This window comes from Enoplosus armatus, chromosome 13, assembly GCF_043641665.1.
Source record: "Enoplosus armatus isolate fEnoArm2 chromosome 13, fEnoArm2.hap1, whole genome shotgun sequence".
In the NCBI taxonomy this organism is placed as follows: Eukaryota; Metazoa; Chordata; class Actinopteri; order Centrarchiformes; family Enoplosidae; genus Enoplosus; species Enoplosus armatus.
Window position 1 is genome coordinate 2078246 of NC_092192.1, and position 21591 is coordinate 2099836.

Genomic DNA, 21591 nt, shown 5'->3' on the forward strand with positions numbered 1-21591 from the left:
TTGCTTCACTATCCTGTAGGCTACCAGATGCATTCTGGGTGATTTTTTTTACCATGGATATGACTCTGCCATGTATTAGTGTTTACATTGTGACACATGACCTTTACCATTCACTTCACTCACATTTCTATTGTCACTGTGCACTGAATGTCTAAACAGCTGCATGTATGGAGGGAGGAAATTGAAAATACACAAGATCTGACGTCAGAGAAATTGGATAGATGCTGCTGTTGAGTGTGACTTTCAATATCTAGACCACTTAACATTCTACGCAACCGACAATGTGGAGTGCCGAGGTGTTAAGAGCCACAGACACTATTTGTGCAAGTCCAATCCTGTGAGGTAGAAGTCCTTGGAAGAAAAATAAAAGCTAAGCTAAGGAGAGCGGGTGAAGAGATTTGCTTTGAGAGCAATTAGAGTGAGAAGAGATGAGAAGAGACACATGATTCAGGCGAGGTTAGCTGAGGTGAAGATGAAAGTTTTTAGCCTATAAAGGGAGAAGAGGAGCGACTCTAGTGGTCTGAATGAAGAGCGAGGATCATGACTATATGCAGGTCAAACATGAACAGCATGTGGGGTTGGGATGTGAACAGTTAGACAGGCAGGACATGCAGATGTAGACGTTTGTTGAGGAGCGACATGGGTGATTTTGGGGAGATTGAAGATGAGTTCAGCTGTAGCTGGTTTTCAGATGTTACGCGTCCTGACCCTCGACATGAAGAGCCCGTCCAGCTGGCCTCAGTCCAGACGCCTTGATCTGCAGTTGTATATTGTAACTTACTTGCTCGTCACCAATAGAAACACTGACAACTGACAATGAGGACAGGACTTTAACAACCTCAAACTGGATTTTCCTCATGTTCAACTTCTTCTTCGCCATCTGTTTCTCCCTCCTCTTTTTGTTTGTCCTCTGCTCATTATGTTTTCCCCCTTTTTCCAATCTCACCACTTTTCTCTCCCTCCTCTCCAGATCTCTCTGGATGCCCGGAGGATTCGCCTGATGCGGCTGCCTGAAGGGAAGGCCTCCACCAGCTCCTCGTCCTCTGGGACCAGGCAGACTGTCTACGAGGTTTGCGTTTGCCCCAACGGGAGGCTTTTCCTGTCCCAGGCCGGCACCGGATCCACCTGCCAGATCAGCAACAATGTCTGCCTCTAGGACTGATGCACACACGTACATATAAATACACAGATATCCTGAAAGAAAGACAGTACACATATCGCCTGCCTCTAGGACTGATTCACAGCAAACACAGAAACTACATACAGAGACTGTCAGAGCTGATGGAAATATAAACAATCATAGATACTGTACCTATACAGACACGCTGATGTACCCACTTTACAATCACACTCAACACTCAGACTGATATTTAGGCTCAACCGAAAATTTTGAACTGACAGCTGATATTTTGTGCCAATATTTCAATGCTAAAAAAATATTTTCTCCCTTAATTTTATACGTTTCAGAGTGGAAAAGCCTCTGAAAACAGCATTTAGAGCATCATGGGACATTAAAATGTAATACACATCTCTGTCTTTATACATACAGTACAGCAGGAGTTAAACTGAATTACATGAATAAAGGAAAAAAGAAAGATGTGTTGCATTGCAGGTTTTAACAATTTTTAATACAACTGAGGTCAGAGAGGAACCGTCATCTCCATCATATTGGGAATATAGGACACTGACTGGACAGTATTGGTAATATATCACTCTGACCCTAACAGTCATCATGACACTGCTATTTATTGATAGCGTACACACATACAGACGCACACACTAGCTCACAGACATTCACACATACACATATTTTAACACGGCGCACACACAAACAGTCTGTGCTCGTAGGAGCCTCCTGGTAGAAACTCTCCAGAGATTTACCAGAAGGGACACTGATCTGTTCCCTTTCTCCCTCAAGAGCATTTCAGTACCAGAATCACTAGGGTGATCACCCACGGCAACAGCCCCCCCCCCCCACCACCACCACCCCCCCTCACCTCCTCACCTGTTCTTCTTTATCCTTCATCTCCTCTTTTTTCTTCTCCAATGCAGCTGAGATAATGAAAGGATTTCTACTTTATTTTAAAGCCCCATACGCATGCTATAAGCACTTAATCACGACTACCATGGCTTTATATGAACTGTATCAGGATATAAGATGATATAATGAACAGGAGGACTTGGCATGGATGTATTATAAGAACTGGATACCGGACTCCAAAATGGCACCCATTCACTTCAATGAAGATTGCTCGGCCAGCACACAAAAATAAAGTTTTCTAGCGTTCGCATCACTCACGTTTAAAGAGCTTTTCTAACACATTCATGGATTGAAAGTCATTACACAGAGTAATAACTGACTGAGGTGTCCTGTTAAAAGTTTTACAGACTGGTGGCCGATGGGGAAAGTGCTTTCTGGGCCAAAGGGGATTTTATTGGTTACAGTACCACGGGTGGCCACTGGGGCAAATTGGCAGTGAGGCTGACTTGCAGCACCGAGTCCAGCTCTCTTAATACATCCATGACATATAATGAACAGCCTTTTCAGTCAAAACACATACCAGATCCAGATGTGCATGAGCTACATATGTGTATATGCGTGAAGTGCTGTTAGTGTGCCTTTATGACATCAAACACATTTGGGTTTGTGAAAAACACTTGAAGTTGTTTATCAGCCGACAACTAATCAGGACATTTGATCTTTGTTACAATCTGTCCAAAGTGCGTCAGGCCATGTTCACGTCCCATCACATTCAAGAAACTGAGAAAAAGTAGTGTTAACAACAACGAGCTGATGTTTGAACACGTTAAGCACCTGATTCCTCCATGTTGCCACGGAGATGTCGCCCATGTCTTACGCTTCCTGTGATATGATGTGAACATGGCACAAGTGCTGCGACACAAACCTCCACCACTGCTCTGTGAGACGGTCTTTCTGTTTTCTTGATTAGATTTTTTTTTCTCATTTGATGTAATCCTTTGATTTGAAACTGAATGGAAAGCTGTTTTAATTGTCAGTGTTTCGCCTGCTTAAATTCCGTCCATGTCTCTTCCTGCCAAAACAGCGTCACCCTCCTGCTGCCCTGACAATGAGGAAAATGATCAAAACAACTCAACATCCTGTTATAACTCATAACTTTTTAATTACACAAAACAGAACATATGTCATAAATGTCCAACGTGAGCTGCTCGAACCTCAGCGGTGGTCGCCCTACTTGTTTCTTGCACTGGGACATTTTTAAAAAAAGGACTAAAAAACAAACTAATGCGAGCCACTCTGTTGAAAGAGGGGAACTGTGCCTGTGCCTTATGTCGATGCACTTGTGGCAAGAAGAAGCACATCACACAGACTTTCTTTGGCATCAACGAGTAACATGATCTCTGATTTCAGTTCAGTTTCATCCCACCCACAAATCTCTCCCCCTCCCTGTGTGTGAATGCAAAGACCTTCAGCCACATCTGACTGTCGCTCTCCCTGCTGTCGACACCTGACTCTGCAAAAGGATCGGCCGTTTTTCTTCTTCTGTTTACCGCTTTAGCTTCCCTCGTTAGGGATGACGCTCTTTGTTTTTCATGATCAAATATTCAGTGTGAAGACGTGTATGTGTCTCCGTTAGTGTCTGAAGAGACAAACATGCGATCCTGTGGAGTTTAACACAGATTACGGCACAGATGGGTCTGATTTCCACTGCTTATAACTACTTCAGCAAAAATATCTAGTTTCTCCAACATGTTACCACACGAGATCTTTATGACTTGTTCAAATCTGGTGACTTGAGGTATTAAAAGCATCTTTGTAGTTTGGCAAGTCCTCTCCTTTCTTTTCCTGTTTTTTTACGTCTTCAGGCACCAGATTCTGACCTTTTAAGATGTAATAAGTTGGTGTGTAAATACCTAAAGATCTTGCATAGTAACACCCAGAAGAAACTAGACCTTTTGGCCTGTAGTGGCTTGTGATAACTCCTGAACACACTCATAACGCGCAGAATTTATTTATATCCTATGTTGTTGAAGTGTCACATCTTTTTCAAGAGTCAGGTGTACCAACCGTCTTGCTGTCTCTCAGCTTCTCTGTCGCTGTATATTAAAGGACTTTCAGAAATATTTCTCAACAAAATTGAACCTATCTGATGTATTTGTTTTTTGAATACATGTACACAAGAGAAATACAGATTTTTATATGGTTGTATATGTAAATAATGTATACATAACCACGTCGGTGCGCATCAGACGTTACACGCCGACGGAAGAGATACACTGCTCTTTTGCAAAAAGGAAAACCTTTTTTATAATGTACATCAATATGTGTTTTTATACTAAAAGGGCAAAAAAAATGTTAAAGGATATTCATTGACTTAGCTTGTACAGCAATGTATACGATGTTCGCCTGTGGAGAACAAGCTGGTTTTGATTTTACGCCTTCTCCCTCCTGTTCTCGTCTCTCCTGCTGAGCTCAGATGTTTCACACAAACACAGACCTGCTTTCTTTTTTTTTTTTGTTGTTGTTGTTGTTGTTGTTCTGTTGGGCCCGAGGTCTTTGCATTCTCTCCAAGTGTGCTGTGTGTAAAATTTGTGCTACTATGAGTGAGCTTTTGTTTTGTTCTTCTGCTCCACAGAACGTGTTGAATGATTCTCAGAGAAACAAACACAGAAACCAAAAGTGAAAAGGAAAAAAAAGGCAGAGAAGGAAATGACACAGAGGGTTAAACAGGAGCTGCAGTGAGTGGATCAATAACACAGGCAACAAATTATTACATCAATATCATTAGATCATAGACAATATTATCAATCCGACTAAGCTTTGACAAAGAAATAAAGGACATTTTCATTGATTCCAGAGTAACAAGTTAGACATCAATGTAATGCATTAACACTATTATGCAAAATTCGATCAGATCCATTCATCTCTTAAAGTGCATAAAGCACTAAATTTGGAGTCAAAGGAATCTAGAGGTGATCCGACTGATCAGGCAGCAGCCGGCGGATCATGTTGCTGACTGATTTATAATTCAGAGCGGATCACGTTCTGTAACGCAGCCCTGTGTGTTCACGCTGAGTGCTCTGTTCTTCCTTTTCTGGCTTCACACTGGAGTTAACGTCCATCCTGAATATTTACATTTTTCTTCATTCTTCAGTCTGAAACTGCCGTTCATGGAGTAGTTTTCAAAGATGCCAAAATAAAAGGCGTTGTTCAAATTGATTGCAGTAGTCTTTGGATCTAAACAAGAAACCTTTCCACTGCAGACTTCTTCATGACATATGAGCACTGAGAATGTTATTGACACGTTGTTAGCAGTCAACAGACAACGTGCCAAAGTCTAATTCTGCATTCACTCCACTCCAAATGTGTGAGACTCCCCAGCTTCTTTTTACTCATTGGATGAACTAGCATTATATTTTTCTGTACATTGAACTGCAGGTGGTGGCTCACCAGTTGGAATATATCGTAGCTGTCAAGATTTCCTCTGACTTCTCATTACAACTATGAGGATGATGGCGGTATTTTTCCCTCTCGGCTGCTCGTTTTTTCGTGACGTTTGTTAAAATGATGCAGTACTCAAGTTTCACTGTCCGGGAACTTGTCAGATTTTCAGAAACGCTGAGCCCCTAACCCTGAACCCTGAAAAATCAAAATGAGCAACATAAGCTAGTGGAACAGATCTAGTTAGGATGTCAGTGAATGATAAGTGGAACAGTAGGCCGATGGTTAGTGTTTATTACGTTTCCCTTCTCTAGTTTCTCTCCTGTCGCTCTGCAGTGCTGGATGCCAACAATAAGAAAGCCTAAATATAGTTTTTTAAGTTCTCAGAGGTTCAGAAGCTGGTTTCTGGCAATTAGAAGCAGATTATTAGCAGAGTTATAAGTGAGTTTACAATAACATATATATATTTTTTATTTTACAATAGAAAACCACCACTTGATTTACATATTTCATTCGGCTGATTCCAGTATTTTAAAGGCTCTATATTTAAATTTGACAGCTTTAGACAACTAAAGATGATTTGGTATTTGTCCGTGTGAAGTTAATGGGGAAAAAAAGTTTAAAAGTCTAAATAATTCCAAAGTTACATTTGATTTTTGGTGTCTTGAACTTGAAGATATACAAAATGGATGCACTGTGTAAGAGATTTTCTTTTTCTTCATTAAACATCATCCAAAAACATTTTATACATTGTGAAATAAATATGTGACAGTTTACAAACCAGACTGGATGACTTATATTTCTGGGTCAGTTTGGTTGTTTGGTGACTTTTGATAAAAAGCTGTTAGACAAGACGAAAATATTAAAAATTAATGCATCCCGTTATATTTTAACTGGATTTAATCTTCCCAAAATGTCATAAAACAGCAGTCCGCTGTGTTTTATCTCACGCTGTTTCCACATCTCGCTGACGTCCTTCCTCATCTTCACAGTCATCGCTCTGATGGCACATGAGTAATCATATGTGTGAAATTGGTTTCCAGAGAGTTTCTAGGTCCCTGTGCGTAAAAGCAGCTGACGTGGAAATAAAAACCACTGAATGAAAAGAGACTGGTTTAAAAAACACGCCCTGGAGCTTCATGTCAGGCGTTAATGAGGCTTTTTATTCCGGAGAAAATAGTCCGAACTGTCTGTTTGATTTCTTTAAGAATAACAAAATGTTGTTTAAGTCCAGGCCTTTTTGCCTCCTTTCTGGAACAGCTGTTCCAGAAACCGTCCTGTTACTAAAAGCCAAATATTCGATCTGTTAAACAGAAGAGTCTGTTTAAAGCTACTGTTGAGCAGCACTGGCCACATTCCCTCAGTAAACATTTCCTTCAGCGTTCTTTAATTTGGTGGTTTTCACCCGACCCTCGCGCTGAGCCCTGGCAGAGTTCAGTGAGGGTCACGCCTCCTCTCTTGTTTGCCGTGTTATCGGCCGAGTGAACCGGTGCCACCCCGGATTAAGCCGTGCTCCTCGCTTTCTTCAGCCTCTGATGGCGAGGCCAGGCTGTGTTTGATCTGTGTTTCTGAGCCGCTGGAGGTCTGCAAAACGGGCCTCGATGGGTTGGCTCATTAGCCGGCTAACCTCAAGCTACGGATACGCTGTAAAAAATATATCATCTCGGTGTGTCAAGACTGAAGATATTTTAAAACAACTGATATCATCTGCATCAGTGTGACGAAACAAGTTTAAATGCTCCTCATTAAAAGCCTTTCCCTTCAATTTCTTTATCATAACAATAACTATCAAAGGATGAAAGTTAGCAGGATTAGCGGCTTCCCCATCAGTCACGCATTCGATATGCCAACTTGACCCTCAGCTATCAGGGTCTCCACTAGTTTTTATCACTCAACAGCTCAAACTGATGACACTGATGGCTAACGTTTCAGCTTCTTCTTCTTCTGCTTCTTCATACAAAGAGCCACTTTCTTAGAGATGAGTCTTCTGTTGGATTATGGGAATAAGAAGCCCATAAAGCTGAGAGTGAGTTATTGACTGGGTCTGGGTGTCATGCCTCAGTTGAAAAGAGAGGAAGAAAAAGGGTTTATCGTTTTGTTAAAGAATGTTACCTAAAGGGCTGCATGAAGTCTGAAGTGAAGTCTGTGTAATGCAAAAAGCTTTACTTGAACTATGAATATGGAAAATGTTAAACATGCGTTTATAGGAATGTGGCTTGTTGTTGGATCTGGTTTCTTTGCTGTTTGTTGTGGAAGTTCCCACAGAGAAGTGATTTTACCTGTGATTAAATATTAATATCACCAATTATTTGAAGCTGGTTTAAATATTTTACTGGTCTCTAACACAACTATAAGTCAGCTGGTGGTTCTGCTTGAATCTGCTCAACTGTTGCATGTTTTATCCACGCCGAACAGGAACAGGCCTTTCTCAGTTTTCTGGTTTTATGTTACAAGCAACCGTTAAACCGAAAAGAGAGACGCAGGCTAATTTAGAGTTCAGGTGTTGCAGAACTTGCAGCCGCTGTCCTGAGGTCTGGTTCCACTCTGAGCTTCAGCTTTTGTCGGGTAGACGGACGTGTTGTCCATTTAAGTTTTATTTACCCATTTGCTTTGCTTTTCCTTGCTGGTTGCTGAGATGCATCACAGGATGTTGAGTGCCATGTTTTCGTAAGATTTTGGATTTCAGTTTCTTCTGCAGTGAAACCTAAAGAAATATATTTTGTGTTTGAGTTATTGAACCGTGTGTGTGTGTGTGTGTGTGTTTTGCCCAGTGCGTACTGGATCAATGGTAGTTAGAGATACTTCTGAATGACGTGTGTTTACCTGCCAGGTGTACCAGGTGGGCGGGGTTTACCTGCACATGAATGTGCACACAGAGCTGTGAAGACAAACAATGGTAAATCATGCACATCCTGTACTCCGCGGCGGCTAAAACAAATGCTAACTAATATATTTGCAGTGTTGTGTGATTCAGGTGTGATAATCTTTCCTCTTTTCTTTTTTTTTTTGGCTTCACAGAAACATGTCATGTGACCTTTTGAAAATGAATGGTGTCATTTCAGTGGAGCACAAAAAGCAGAAGAAGGACTCTGAAACAAACGAATCTGTCGCTTCTGATGTCACTCTGTCATGTTTTCCACATGAATCAACCAACCAAGTGTAAATACAGCGAGCTGTGTCGCAGGAGGGCCGTGTTTTTCTACTGAACTCTGTCGCTTATTAAACATAAAGGTACCAGTTGTGGATCCTTGACACCGTCGCTGGTTGCAGATTTTAAAAGTGTGGGAAAACTCAGTGTTTGCTTGAGATTTGTGAGATTGAGAATTTAATTTGTCATTTTTGTGAAGATGTTATATATATTTTTTTCTTTGTACCATGATGTACGCAAACGGGATCCTCACACATTCTATGCAAACAAATGGATATGGAACACATTGTAATAATGCGATGATGATAACGCTATGTCGGTAAACTCTCTTAAATTTATTATACTTTCTGTATACAGTTTGTATTTATGAACTGAGTTGCAATCTAAACTGTATCAATAAACTTATTTAAAAAAGAGATAATCTTCCATCTGACACAGTGACAAAGTTTTTACACTTTGTAGTTCCTTCCTGTCTTTTACTGAAAACACACACACAGCAAACTTTGATCATCTTACATTTACTGTTTCCAGAGAAAACTGTAATTACACACAGTCACAGATGACAGCTGGCTCGTGCTGTTGGCCAGTATTTTATTATTTATTATTTCAGTGTTTTGAAAGCCAGGATCTAGCATGGTTAGTGTTTCCAAAAGTTGTAGATGAAATGTCTCCACAAACGTTTTATTGTCATTATCTTCCACCAAGCAAGCACTCATCCATGTTGTACTATTTCACCACACAGTAAGAGATTCATACTTCGTGAGCCAAATTAGCAAAAAATAATAGTAATAATAACCTAATTGATCCAATAGAAAACTACAAGTCCCCCCCCCCTGTTTTTTTAAACCATTGAGGTCAGTCATTTTAGTTTGTGCTGACACAGAGCTTTATGTGATGTCGGTGTTTTCTACATTTTCTTTCTTCTGCTTCAGGCTGTGTACTCGCCGGCTCTGATCAGAAACTATTTCCTTTGTCTCTCACACGGAGTGCAGCGGGAGGAATCACATGAATCACCTTCAGTGGTAACACAGGAGCTGGATTGTCACAAGGGAACAATAGTCACATTCATGCATGACTAAATAACAACGAAGCCATGTGAAGAGAGCGAACGTCTATTAAAAGGGCCTTGTTGCAACTAATGTTTCATTCACAGCCTCTTTATGAACTGTGAAGGACGTCTTTGTCCTGAATCTCCGTGAATTTCTGATTACAGTGCCTCCATGCATACATTCTTTCAGAGAGGTCAAAGCCTGCTGATTCTGGAGCAGTTTGCTCGGGGGTACTTTGACAAGGATGATGACAAACCGAAGTATAGGCCCGACACATTGTTGTTGTTGAATTACTGAGAAGAGATTTTTCATCTCTTTCAGCTCCTAGTTTTGGTTGCATCCAATTTAAACATCTGTATCAAATCAAACTGTTCATTTTGTTCCACCTTCAGCTGGAGGCATCACCTGAGCACTTCCAGGCCTTGACTCTCTAAACTTTGTTGACATGACAGAGAGCCTTTAATGAAAAGAGGCTCTAAACAGCAGGAGGTGTGCTGTTCAAGCTGTGGACTAATTAGCTGTTCGGTGATTGAAAGCTGGCGTACAGGAGTGAGTCCTCCTCTTAAAACTCACATCTCCACGTCCATTACAAGAGAGAAAGCTGCAATTTTAGAATTACACTGCAGTTGGATTAGGCTGCACAAGCTGTTCAAACTATTTTAATGGTCGTTTTATGCCTTTTAAACAGCCGGACTGTGATATTTTGGGAGAAAGGATCAATAGAGCTGTGCAGGGCTAATTAGCAATGTGTTCTGAGTTTGGCTGTATGAACGTAATGAAAGCTGTTGGTCACATGGGAGAAGATAATGACAGAAATGTGGTTGTTGTGAATTGTTCCTCTTGATCATCTTGTGCTCTTCCTCACTGTCCAGACAATATCAATGGACTCACTAAAACTGTTTTTATTATTTGATGCATTACAAAATGACAAAAATGAGTTCATGGATGGTGATTCTATACTTTTCTTACTGTCAACAAATCCCATGAAATGAGCAAAACCAACAGTGTGATAGTCAATCTGTGCCCACTGCTTCCTGCTGAAGACTTAAATCTTCACAACGGCCAGCAAATATATAATTACATTTCTGAAAGTGGATGGTGAATAAACCGCAGTGTGTGTGTTCATGGTAATGAAGGAACATGTCACCCAGTGCAACAGAGGAATAAGGATGCACACACACACACACAGATACATTCATTAATATCACCTTATCGTTTCATACTAATATATTCAGAATGATTATGTCCTGAAACTGTTTTGAGATTACTTTTTTTGATAGTAGCTTGCTATCATTTGTTTGTAGTTCAGCGTTCTCAGATCCTTGGAGTTATCCTTCTTTGCAGTTATACCAAATAATATCTGAGAACTATATCTGGAAATTGTTATCCGAGTCACTCAGCGCTCCTCTTTCCCATGAATACACAGCAGACTCAGGGTCCTTACACAATGCAACCATGAGTATAATCCAACACAAAAACTTAAACAGGAAATATTTACGCCAACATGAAACTAATTTGTTTTTTTTAAATGTAACCATGACCAGTCTTCAGAGGGAAGAGTCCAGACTGAATGAGGACTGTAAACTTTTTAATTATAGGCTGAGATTCAGGAAGCTTCGCTGCTCTGTTGGGCTGTAAATAGGGAAAAAAGATATAAAGGGAGAGAAAACGAGTGGGTGAGAGTGTGAGGGTGAGAATGTGAGACCGCGGGGGGCCATGAGACTGATGGTATCCACCAAGGCCTTCTGCCTTGTTGGGATGTAAACAGAAGGAGACAAAGGAGCCTTTTAATATCGACTGACATTAACATGCGTCTCATATCAACACTGTGTGCAGATGCGACTCAGAGGGCATACATTTATATCTGGCATTAAAACGTGTCTCTAGGAAACAAAATGAAATCAGATGATGAAATGCAGCTTGTAACACACATCGCTTTGCCTCATAACAAATGTGTCCATGAAGACTGACAGTGAACACAACAGTGTGTGCTCAAGTTGAATTAAAACTTGTAATTAATTACAATTAAAAAGATAAAACCAAATAAATGAGAGTCTGGCCCACTAGTAACTGCCTGCTTGTTAGCTTAGCTTAGCATAATGAGGGGGAAGCAGCTAGCCTGGCTGTAGCCGAAGGTTGGTGCCGCGAATGCACTTGAAGGCCACCGTAGGTTGGAAAGGGGGGGGGGTTGTTGCAATCTGTCACCTCACTGAATCCTACACACTGGTCTTGGAGACCTGTTATTGGTAGAAAGGTGTCACGTGTAGGGAAGTACAGGTCAAGAACAAACCCTCCAAGATACCATCAGCATTTAAAGAAGCCCCACATGAGACTTTTCACAGGCTGGTCAACGGGCGTCTGTCGCTGCAGAATGAGAAAGTAAAAATGGAGAAATTAAGAAAATAAAAAAGGAAAGAAGAGAAAGGAGAGGAAACAAAAGAGCAAATGAATGAAGGAAGAATAAAATAAAATAAAAAACTATGAAGAGGAAACTGCGTTCATATTCTGCTGGTGCTAAACAGTGATGCACTTCATTCATCCACAACAGGAGAAGAAGCTTCAGCTGTCAGACAGACAGAAGTCCTCGTCATCTGGAACTCAGTGTAGTTAATGATTCTGCCATTTATTACCATTATTACTGTAAATGTAATTTATTAGTCACTGCTATATTTTACCATTAAGCTAATATATGTGAGGACCACTATGTATATTTTATTCTTGTCTTTAGTCTTGTTTATTATGTATTATATTATTTTCCCATCAGGACGGGTGTGTTGTGTGTAGTATGAGCGCCCTCTGCGGGGCCCCTTCAATCATGATGGTGTGCCCCAAACTGTTACCAGTCTGCTGCATCCTGTCCTGCAGTAGGCCGGTCTGTAATGCTGAAGTGGGCCTCCAGGTAGGACTGCAGACGCCTCTGTGATGTTGGCCACGAGTGATTTACTACCTCTGTGGCGTAGCTTGCTAACCATCAGTAAGCTAAATGACTTTGTTTGAGTATTTTCTGGAGCTTGTTGCAACCAAAGCCGGCTGTGGGAGACCTCATTTCGTTCTGTTGTCCATCCATGGCATAGATGGGCCAAGGGACGGTCCAGCAGAAGGCGGTAATGCTACACTTGTGTTTGCCAACCTGCCAACCGTAAAACTTAACAGAGGAAGAAGAAGATGGGGCAAGGCTGGATGTACATGTATGCGGCGGAGGACGTCTCTTGGCGGGACATGGCGAGTGAGGAGCTGTAAAGTCGTGGATTCAAACGTCATCAGCGGAGTCTTGCCGTTGGTTCGCTCCCTGCAATGTTGCTGCTTTCATTCACAACACAGCCGTACCGGCATTTTCCCTGAAATGTTACGAGGTCTTGAGGTGGAAATTAGCGGAACAGATTTCCCTGAATATGGACTCCCGCTCCAGTTCACACATGAGCCCATGCAGGAAATGTTCCTGAAACTTCCAGGGATGCGCTGCATGTGTGAAAGGAGTTTAAGAATGTCACGCTACTTCCTGCTTTGCTTCATTTTTCCAGACAGGACTGTCTTGATCATTTGATGCAGGAAAATAAGAAAGTGTTTCCAGCATCAGTGACGGACAGAGAGAAAGAGGTAAAGTCTGTAGATCACACTCATCATCAATGAGCTTTGCCAACACAAGCTGTATCAGTTCGGAGAGTTGTGGGAGGAAAAAAAAGACATTTAATGTGCTTATAAAACACCCTTACACTGTGCTATTAGACTGTCAGACAATAAAGCATCAGGAGAGTGAAACATTCATCATCGGTTTTCTGCAAGGTCGAAACAAAGCTCCCTCTGAACACTCAGCAACAATACAAATGGATCTCTCCGCTTTTATTCACTTGATGCAGATTTCATTATGCTGCCAGCTCAGATTGAAGAGGATACTTAGAAAAACACTTGTTTCTGCCAAATGTTTCTGCCCTGTAATATTGTTTGATAGGTATTATATCTTGATATTTAGATGTTTTTCACACAACTATCTGAAAATGATGAACTAAGACAAACAATCAAGTGTTGCTCGTAACGTCAGTTTCTCTTTCAGTCATTGTGCATTGTTGGGTTTTAGTTAACACAACCATTCACAGAAGATTGATTCTTACTTACAGCGAGTGGCCAGAGTACATGTGGACACCTGATTCTTTGAAAATAAGGCAAAAGTGCTTCAGCCGAGAACAAGAACATGAAGCCAGTTTAATGGAGCAATTTTCATTGAAAAGAGAAGATTTCTCCGTCCACCTTTTGTTAGACATCTCTTAAAAGACCCTTTTTTCTTATCTGAATGGCAGTTGTTTTCTTTCAAGAAGAGCTGACAGATCTGTGACGTCTCCATCTTGGTTTATTGATGTGAAATCTACTGTATGTTGGTTCAAAGTGCCGCCTCTTTAAATCTTATAGCCGTTTCTTCTTCATGTTAAAGCTCTCGTCGTCTTGTTGCACAGTAGAAGAAAAGGCTTCTGACTCACTTTTATTTAATTATTTATTCATTATTCATACTGAAACTGCTTCAACTGCGTTCAGGTGATTAATCACGTGTTGTCACCTCCCTCAACTTGCATGTAAAACGAAAGTTTTGGCTGAAATTCGGCCAAATTCTAATATTAGTCGGGTCGACTCTGCACAGTACAATTGATTCCTTTAACATACTTGTTAGATATAAGCCATAGTCATCTTTAGGCCTCAGATTTCACCTTCGATTTGACTCCCATGCTGAGGCAAAAAGCAGGCGGGACAGGAAATAGCTGTGGAAGCTAACATGGCTAGCTGGCTAACAACAGCACAAAACTATACAACTGCCTTTTTGAATCAGTTGCTACCTTTAATTAATGTCTCAGTTGTAAATGAACGGACAGTGTTTGCTGTCCCACCTGGAGTCTTTGAGCGCAGCTGCTTCGTCCCTGACGGTGTGCACGTACGCGTGAACACGTGAGCGTGCACTCGCGTCACTGTGTGTGTGTCTTCATCTGTCTGCGTGTGTGTGAACGCCGAGTGTGTTGTCAGTGCCTCAAACTGACAGCTGAACTATCCACCCAGCATTAATTGAGTTCACACAAACATTAGATCGCTCGGGGGAGAAAAAAAATAACAGAGAACGAAAGAAAGAAAACACCCTTCACGCCATGATTTGTTTCCCTGTGTCGCCTCCTGACACCCTGAAGATTGAGGCAGAATATTAGGGAGAGATTATGTCGAATTTAGAAAAGTTGTTTTGCCGATGTCGAGCGCTCGGACTGACAGACGAGGACGAGCTGTTTGAATGTTTATCAGCCGCCGTCGTGGAGCTCCGGAGGGGCTCTGATACAGACGGCCATGTTTGTGTTAGAATATTCTGGAACAGTGTGGACAGAGACTGGGGGGGGGGGGGGGGGGGTAGACAATCTGCTGCTGAGATCAGGTGGATGGATGGATGATGCACCAGAGAGGAGCAGGGACAAGATTATTAATTAGTGAGTGAATGAATGAGTGGGGGTTATGGGGTGATGGGGGAGGGAGGGAGGAGAGGGATGGAGTATGTGTGACTGAGTGAGGGTGAGAAGGTAGGAAGGAGGGGGGTGAAAAATGCATTAGTGAGGGAGGGACAGCGAAGGGATGAGGGGGGAAGGTGGCATAAAGTGAGTGAGTGACTAAAGGAGGGATGGAATATGTATGAATGAGTGATGGAGGGAATAAGTGAATGGAAGAGGGAGGGAGGGGTGAGGGGTGGATTAAGTGAAGAGAGAATGAGAGAGTGAGGAGGGGTGAGAAGGGGAGGGAGGGAGTGAACCTCATGAATCTGAGTGTGCGATCACACAACTGATGACGAGAACTGCTGCTTCCTCTCAGACACCAGATCACCTGGATCACAGAAGATCCACAGATCTGATCTTCTGTCTGGCAAAGACCCTGCGCAGTGCTGCTGGAGGGTGGAGCTGCCCGGGGGGGGGGGGGGGGGGTTACAATTACACTGTGAGTTACACACCGGCTGAAGTGTCTCTGAGTTTGTTTAAAAAAATCACCGCGTAGACACAATCAAACATAATTCTATTCCAGCTCGCAGGGTGATCGCGCTCCAGCCTCCATATTTATTCTCCTCTTACACCTTCCCTGCTGTTCACAATAATTACAAATAGACACATAACATCATCTTCTCCCAGCAGCCAACGCTCCTTACAGCGCCAGATTAAATTCTAAAGCAGGACACACAAGTGCTTAAACTATTATTTTCTCTCATTGAATATTTGCATCTTGTCCCGGACTGCAGAACGTCTGCAGCAGCTTCTTTATCAGCCGCACTCGGTGAAAGCAGAACGTTGAATTTGTGTCTTTCACTCCATCTGTATGATTTTATATCATTAAAAGCCATGGACACCAGGCTGCACACGGCCCGCTCCAGATGTGGTGACGGTGGCACTAACACTGACCGTTCTGCATTGGGTGTTTTGTTGTTTTATCTTAGCAGACACCCACAAAAAGGCGTCATGGAGCCTCCAATACGACACTCTGTAATAATAATCAATAAATAAACTTCAGAGCTGAAAAATACCACATATTTCAGTACAAATCAATAAAACTGCATAAACTAAAGATACAAATGTCTGTTTGTAAAATGTATGAGACATAATGCTTGTGCCAAGGGACTGACTCTGTGCCGTGACGGTCCTCCGGCTCTGCCACGGCCTGTCAGTGACACTGTCAGGAATAGATATATTAAATAACATTTGTCCTGGCCTGGACAAATAAGTATTACCTGAGTCTTTAAAGCACATGCTGGCACACACACACACACACACACACACACACACACACCTGCAGCGTGAGAGCTGCTGCCCAGAGAGCAGTTAGAAGATGTGTAATCAAGACAGAGGTTGGCTTAACAGCTCAATTAGCAGCTGTAATTAAAACTCTCGCTCAAAGACAGATAGCATGGATCTCTGTCTTTCTCTTCCTCACACACACACACACACACACACACACTGAGAATATGAAGCAGTTGCATGTTTTCAGTAATGACAGAAACCAGGGAAAAGCTACTCATGCATGTAATTATTAATCAGCGCCACAAACAAACCCGACTGCATCAGCTCACATGCTGCTGCTGCTGCTGCTGCTGCCGTGGAAACATTTCCTGTCTTCAGTTCTGATGCTTACAGAGACCTGAACCCTGTTGTGTATCAGAGTGAAGGCGGGAGGGGTGAACTCCGGTGTCGGTTCCAACAAGATGAGAAAGAGCAGTTAAAATAAATGAATCAATAAACTAGAGACCATCTCGTGATGGGATCACAGCAACATGTTGACGTTACGACCAATGAGTACTCAGCAGTACTTGTTATGGAAATCTGGACAGAGTAACGTTCAACTCATCAGTGAAGGAAGTGGTCAGATTTATTAAAGCTTGTAGAGGGAGAATGGAGAGATTATCACTACATCTCCCCTGTGGTCAGACTGTAAACCCTCAATGAACATGCTACAAACAGCCAGTTTGGTCTAAATAAGCACAAGATGTTTACTCGTAATACATATTCAATCAACAATCAGGAGACACCAAATATTAAAGGACTCGGATCGATGACCTTCCAACTACCTCTGACTCCAGATCTGCCGTTAGAATTAACGGCTTCTGTAAAATGGAAATGATGAAATGATTTTCCATAAAGAAGCTCAGGGTCCTCTGTTGAGAGACAGGGCGGCCATATTGTTTCCACTGATGACGGCATGCATGTAAGTAAAGCTTTTTATTCTTCAATGAAGTGTCCGGGATCAAGGACGTCAACATGCACCTGCTTTCTTTTGTTTTTTAACTCCTATTACAGCCAGGTAGCACTTCCTGTTTATCATAAGCAGTATATAAATATCTAATAAATGCTTTATAACACGATAAAGTGCAGCTGTAAGCAGATATATTAATGTATTTGTCAACAACTATAACTGCCTCCTACTCTGCAGTAATAAACAGGTTCAAATGTATGTTATGAGCAACCTGAGAGGACCTTTTGTGGTTACTGTGTCCACTCTGGGGCTTTAGATTACCCCCCCCCCCCCCCCCCCCCCCCAGCAGTATATCTTAGTGTAATCACTCCCCTGAAAGTGACCCTTGTTATGTGTGTGAGTGTGTGATATTGTGATTAATGACATTATTACAGCATTAACGCAGTACTTCTACTTCTAGTTTTGGCTGTAGGGTCAAAGATCTGCTTGAAGGATCACACCAGAGTCGGAGAGGACGTTTCAAACAGCGGCGAAAGAAGAAGTATCAACAAAGTGCTGGCGACATGGCTGCAAAGCCGCCATCACTGCATTTACAAAGTATACTTCGCCTTTAACCTCCTCACCTTACCTGATATTGATTAGAATATATTGATTTCTATCCTGCTCCACTTGTTCTTCCAGAAATCTGTGAGATAATAAATGAAATATTGCTTTTACAGCATGAACCACCTTTCAAACGTTTGTAAGGACCCACTGTGTCCTCTTAGGCTTTAGTTTCAACTGTGCTGTTGAAAATTGCTTTCTCATACAACTTTTCATTTTCCAAGTAGAACAGTAAGAAACATTTAGCAAATCTATTTTGCTTCATCCTCCTTTGATCCTCCACACTGAACCTGAGTGGTTTCCTTCAGTCCGAGGTGGGCGGATAAGTCACCAGAACCTGTGATGTGATTTCATTACAGGGTAATAATCCTTTACTGCTCGTCCCGTCCCACTCTGCTGTCAGCGGCCCGTAACCACAATAAATCTAATCAACAAGAGCGCGCTGAAGGAAAACAAGCTCAAACAGCCACTGAGAAAAACATTGTTATTTCTCTTGTCACTTTTTACTGTATCTTCTTGTTGCTTTATGGCTTCTCCCATCATATTTATGTTCTATTGTCAAACTCAGTGGAGTTTTTATCATCTTGATTTGTTGCTGCTGCTGCTTCTGTTTTACTTCTTTCTGTAGTTTGTCTTTGTTTGTGGAGTCTCGTTGTTTGTTTGGCATGTCTTACTTCGGTCTCTTTTGTCATTTCACTTATCATTTACAATATTTTAAGGCAATCAACTAAACAAAATGAAACGTTCTTAAATCCGCTATCGGGGGGAAAATTACTTGCAGCTTACTTACAACTGCAGGTTGGTCACTTGGAATTTAAATGAGACAGAATAGGGCTGTTGTTGAGGATCCAGTGGGTCAGCAGCTGTTGATCACAGGTGTTGACCTTCCTATGATTTCCTCCAAAGTGTCAGGATTAAATGTTGCAGCCAAAATATATATATATTAGTGGCCTGTAAACGGATTAAATGTCTTAAAATGTTAATTCTCATGTCTTGTTTGGGAGTTGATGAATAAGCGCTGAAAGCAGCAGAACTGTCAGTTGACAACACATTAATATACTACTTTTTTTGGAAGAAATAATTAATAATGTCATTTCTGCCACGATTACATTTTTGATTGAAGGAAATGCTTCGTTTATTTACGCCATCGTTGGGGCGGATGGTGAATGTAGAGACTTTGACCCTGAAGACCAGACTTCGTGCTGTCGGGCTTAGACTTAGAATAGAAGACCAAAGTTTTTCAAAACCACAATCTCTCGCTAATCTGAACCAACGCTGTGACTACCAAACATAACCATACAAAAGTTGAATCATGCTGTAGTTCAAGCAGAGATTGTAAAACCAATGGCATACGTTACCAGTGAATATAAAGTCATTCAGTTTCAACCTTCTGCGACTTCACTAACACGAACAAATGAAGAAATCAGCTGACATTAAGTTGAAGATTAAGCAGGAGATAATTGAAATATGTGCACGGTAAATTGTTTAAGTGTCACTAAGCACCGACTCCACTGAGGGAATCAGGAATGAGGCTGAAGCAGCAGGTTCTGTGTCATGTTGGATCTCCAGAAGGCATGTGAGACTGCAGACCAGTGATTCTCCAGCCAGTACCGTCCAGCGGTGGCTACCGGCCCACAAAGATGTTATCTGACGATGGTGGTGCAGTTCGCAGTAAACAGGGCCCTCTTGTGGCGAGGATGTATGCGTACAGTCGTTGAAAGTGAGGAGAAATACGGGGAGAAGCGTGCAAAAGTTTCTTTTCATGTCTGATTCTGACATTTTTAAATATTCAAATGAAATACAGACGAATTTGAAAAACAAAAGCTAAAATAATGAGCTGTCAGCTTGATGTAAATGAGCTTGAGGGGCTGAACTTCCTGAGCTGAGAGAGGGAGTGAAATCTCTGTGCTGAGTGTCACTTTAAGAGAAGCAGAGCCATAAATCAACCAAGCGGAGGATATTGGAGAAGCTGACGGTCGCTCATGTAACGAGAGGAAGTCAGTCCTGCGGGCAGCTCCACTGATGGGGGAGGGGGATGAAGGTCGGGGTTGGGGGGTGCATTAACATGGTTCCCACTAATTGGCAGTTTCAGACGTGCTAACAAATTACAGAGAAGCCTATCACATTAACAATGTAACAGTAACAGTGTGGATGGCAGAAGTCAGCCAATCAACATTATGAGCTCTGAGTGCGTATCGATGCTCTGCTGGACCTACCGTCCTGTTCGCCTGCCAGATTCTGCCCCATTCATATGCATTTCACTAATGAGATTCTCTAAAACCACCACTGTCTGTGAGGGAAACCGAGATCCCAGTGTCAAAGTGCTGCTGAAGTGTCCTTGAGCAAGGTGCTGAATCTGATACATCCCAAGGAAAGTGATTATCTACAGTCCTCCTTGTTAAAATGTCACTGAAGGGATCATTTACAGGGGGGTGGTCACCCACAGTGTCCTTTTGGATTCTACCACTGGGGCGGCGCCATTGTTTAACACACCACACGAGCAATTTCTCACTTCAAAAAAACTTTATATTTCTTTTCTTTGTTCAGGTAAACACAAAACTGGCCACAGAAAATATTCACTGAACTAACTAAATAACTCTCTTAACGAGGAAGAACGTTCTGGAGAAGAGGGAGCTTGGCGTTACCTTGTTCCTCCAGCCTCCAACGTCATGAAAAAATGACCACGTTTCTGTTAACACAGTTGCTGTGAAGACTTTACTGCCACAGTTTACTGACACCCCTACTGAAAAGAGAGAGGGTCTCTCAGTCTTGCATGAATCCGGCAAGCTAGCTAGTTGGCGTGTTAGCTAACTTTAATTTTGTATGCGATATTTACGTTTGGATAAGTTTTAGTTAAGTACGATGGTCTTCAAAGGAAGCACCAACATAGTTGTTGGGATGTGACATATCAAAGCAGATGACATTAAACTTCTTTGTAAAGTTGGAAGACAGTGGAAAAGCTCTGGAGGGAGAACCGGAAGGCCACGAGCAAAGACTGAGAGGCACCAGGGACCGGACATATACACGATGTGTTTGTATTAAAGTTGGTTTGCCCAAATTATTAAAAAAAACATACTTTTAATACTTATGTCCAGTCGTGTCTAGCCATGCAGACATGGCTTTAATTATCCAGGGTTGGAGAGACGAGAGCAGGAGGACAGAGGAGTGGACAGGATTAACAAACACAGAGTGTTAGAAAGATAAAAAAGTAGAGGGACGATGGGAGGGAGAAGGAAAGCAGAGGTGACGAGAGGAGATAAGTGGTGAAACGTGTTCATATAAGCTTCTGCTGACTCACATCATGCAGCCGGATTAATAATCAGCTCTGGATGGCCTGATTGAGAAATCTCATTGTCTTAAAAAAGCGAGGAACAGCCGGCGGCCAAGGACACAAGAGGAAGAGCAATTTCCTGCTGCAGCGTTTTCATGAGTTATTAAGCTGCATTGATCTTTTCCTTCAGCGCGCTGTATGCCAGTTTGAAACATTTTGAACAAATAAAGTGTGAGGAAGCAGCAGCTTAAAGCTCACAGCAGTGACTTTGTGACCGGAGAAGTTGACGGTTCTGTTCCCTTTCAGTGAATTTCACATTTTGATTTCAGTCCCTAAAAATGTAAAGGCGAGCTCCTCCAGAGCCACCACGCGACGGTGTGTGAAAACATGTGAGCAAGAAGATGAG

General features: G+C 42.0%; 1 protein-coding gene across 1 annotated transcript in view; it reads left to right on the forward strand.

The window, feature by feature from the left end:
- sgcd (sarcoglycan, delta (dystrophin-associated glycoprotein)) overlaps positions 1-1578 on the forward strand; it is a 109468-nt gene extending 107890 nt beyond the window's left edge. The window contains exon 8 of the mRNA XM_070917356.1: positions 971-1578. Within this exon, the coding sequence (XP_070773457.1) occupies positions 971-1156 (186 nt within the window). The 3' untranslated portion in view covers positions 1157-1578. The remainder of the gene's footprint in view (positions 1-970) is intronic.
- The last annotated feature ends 20013 nt before the right edge of the window (positions 1579-21591 follow it).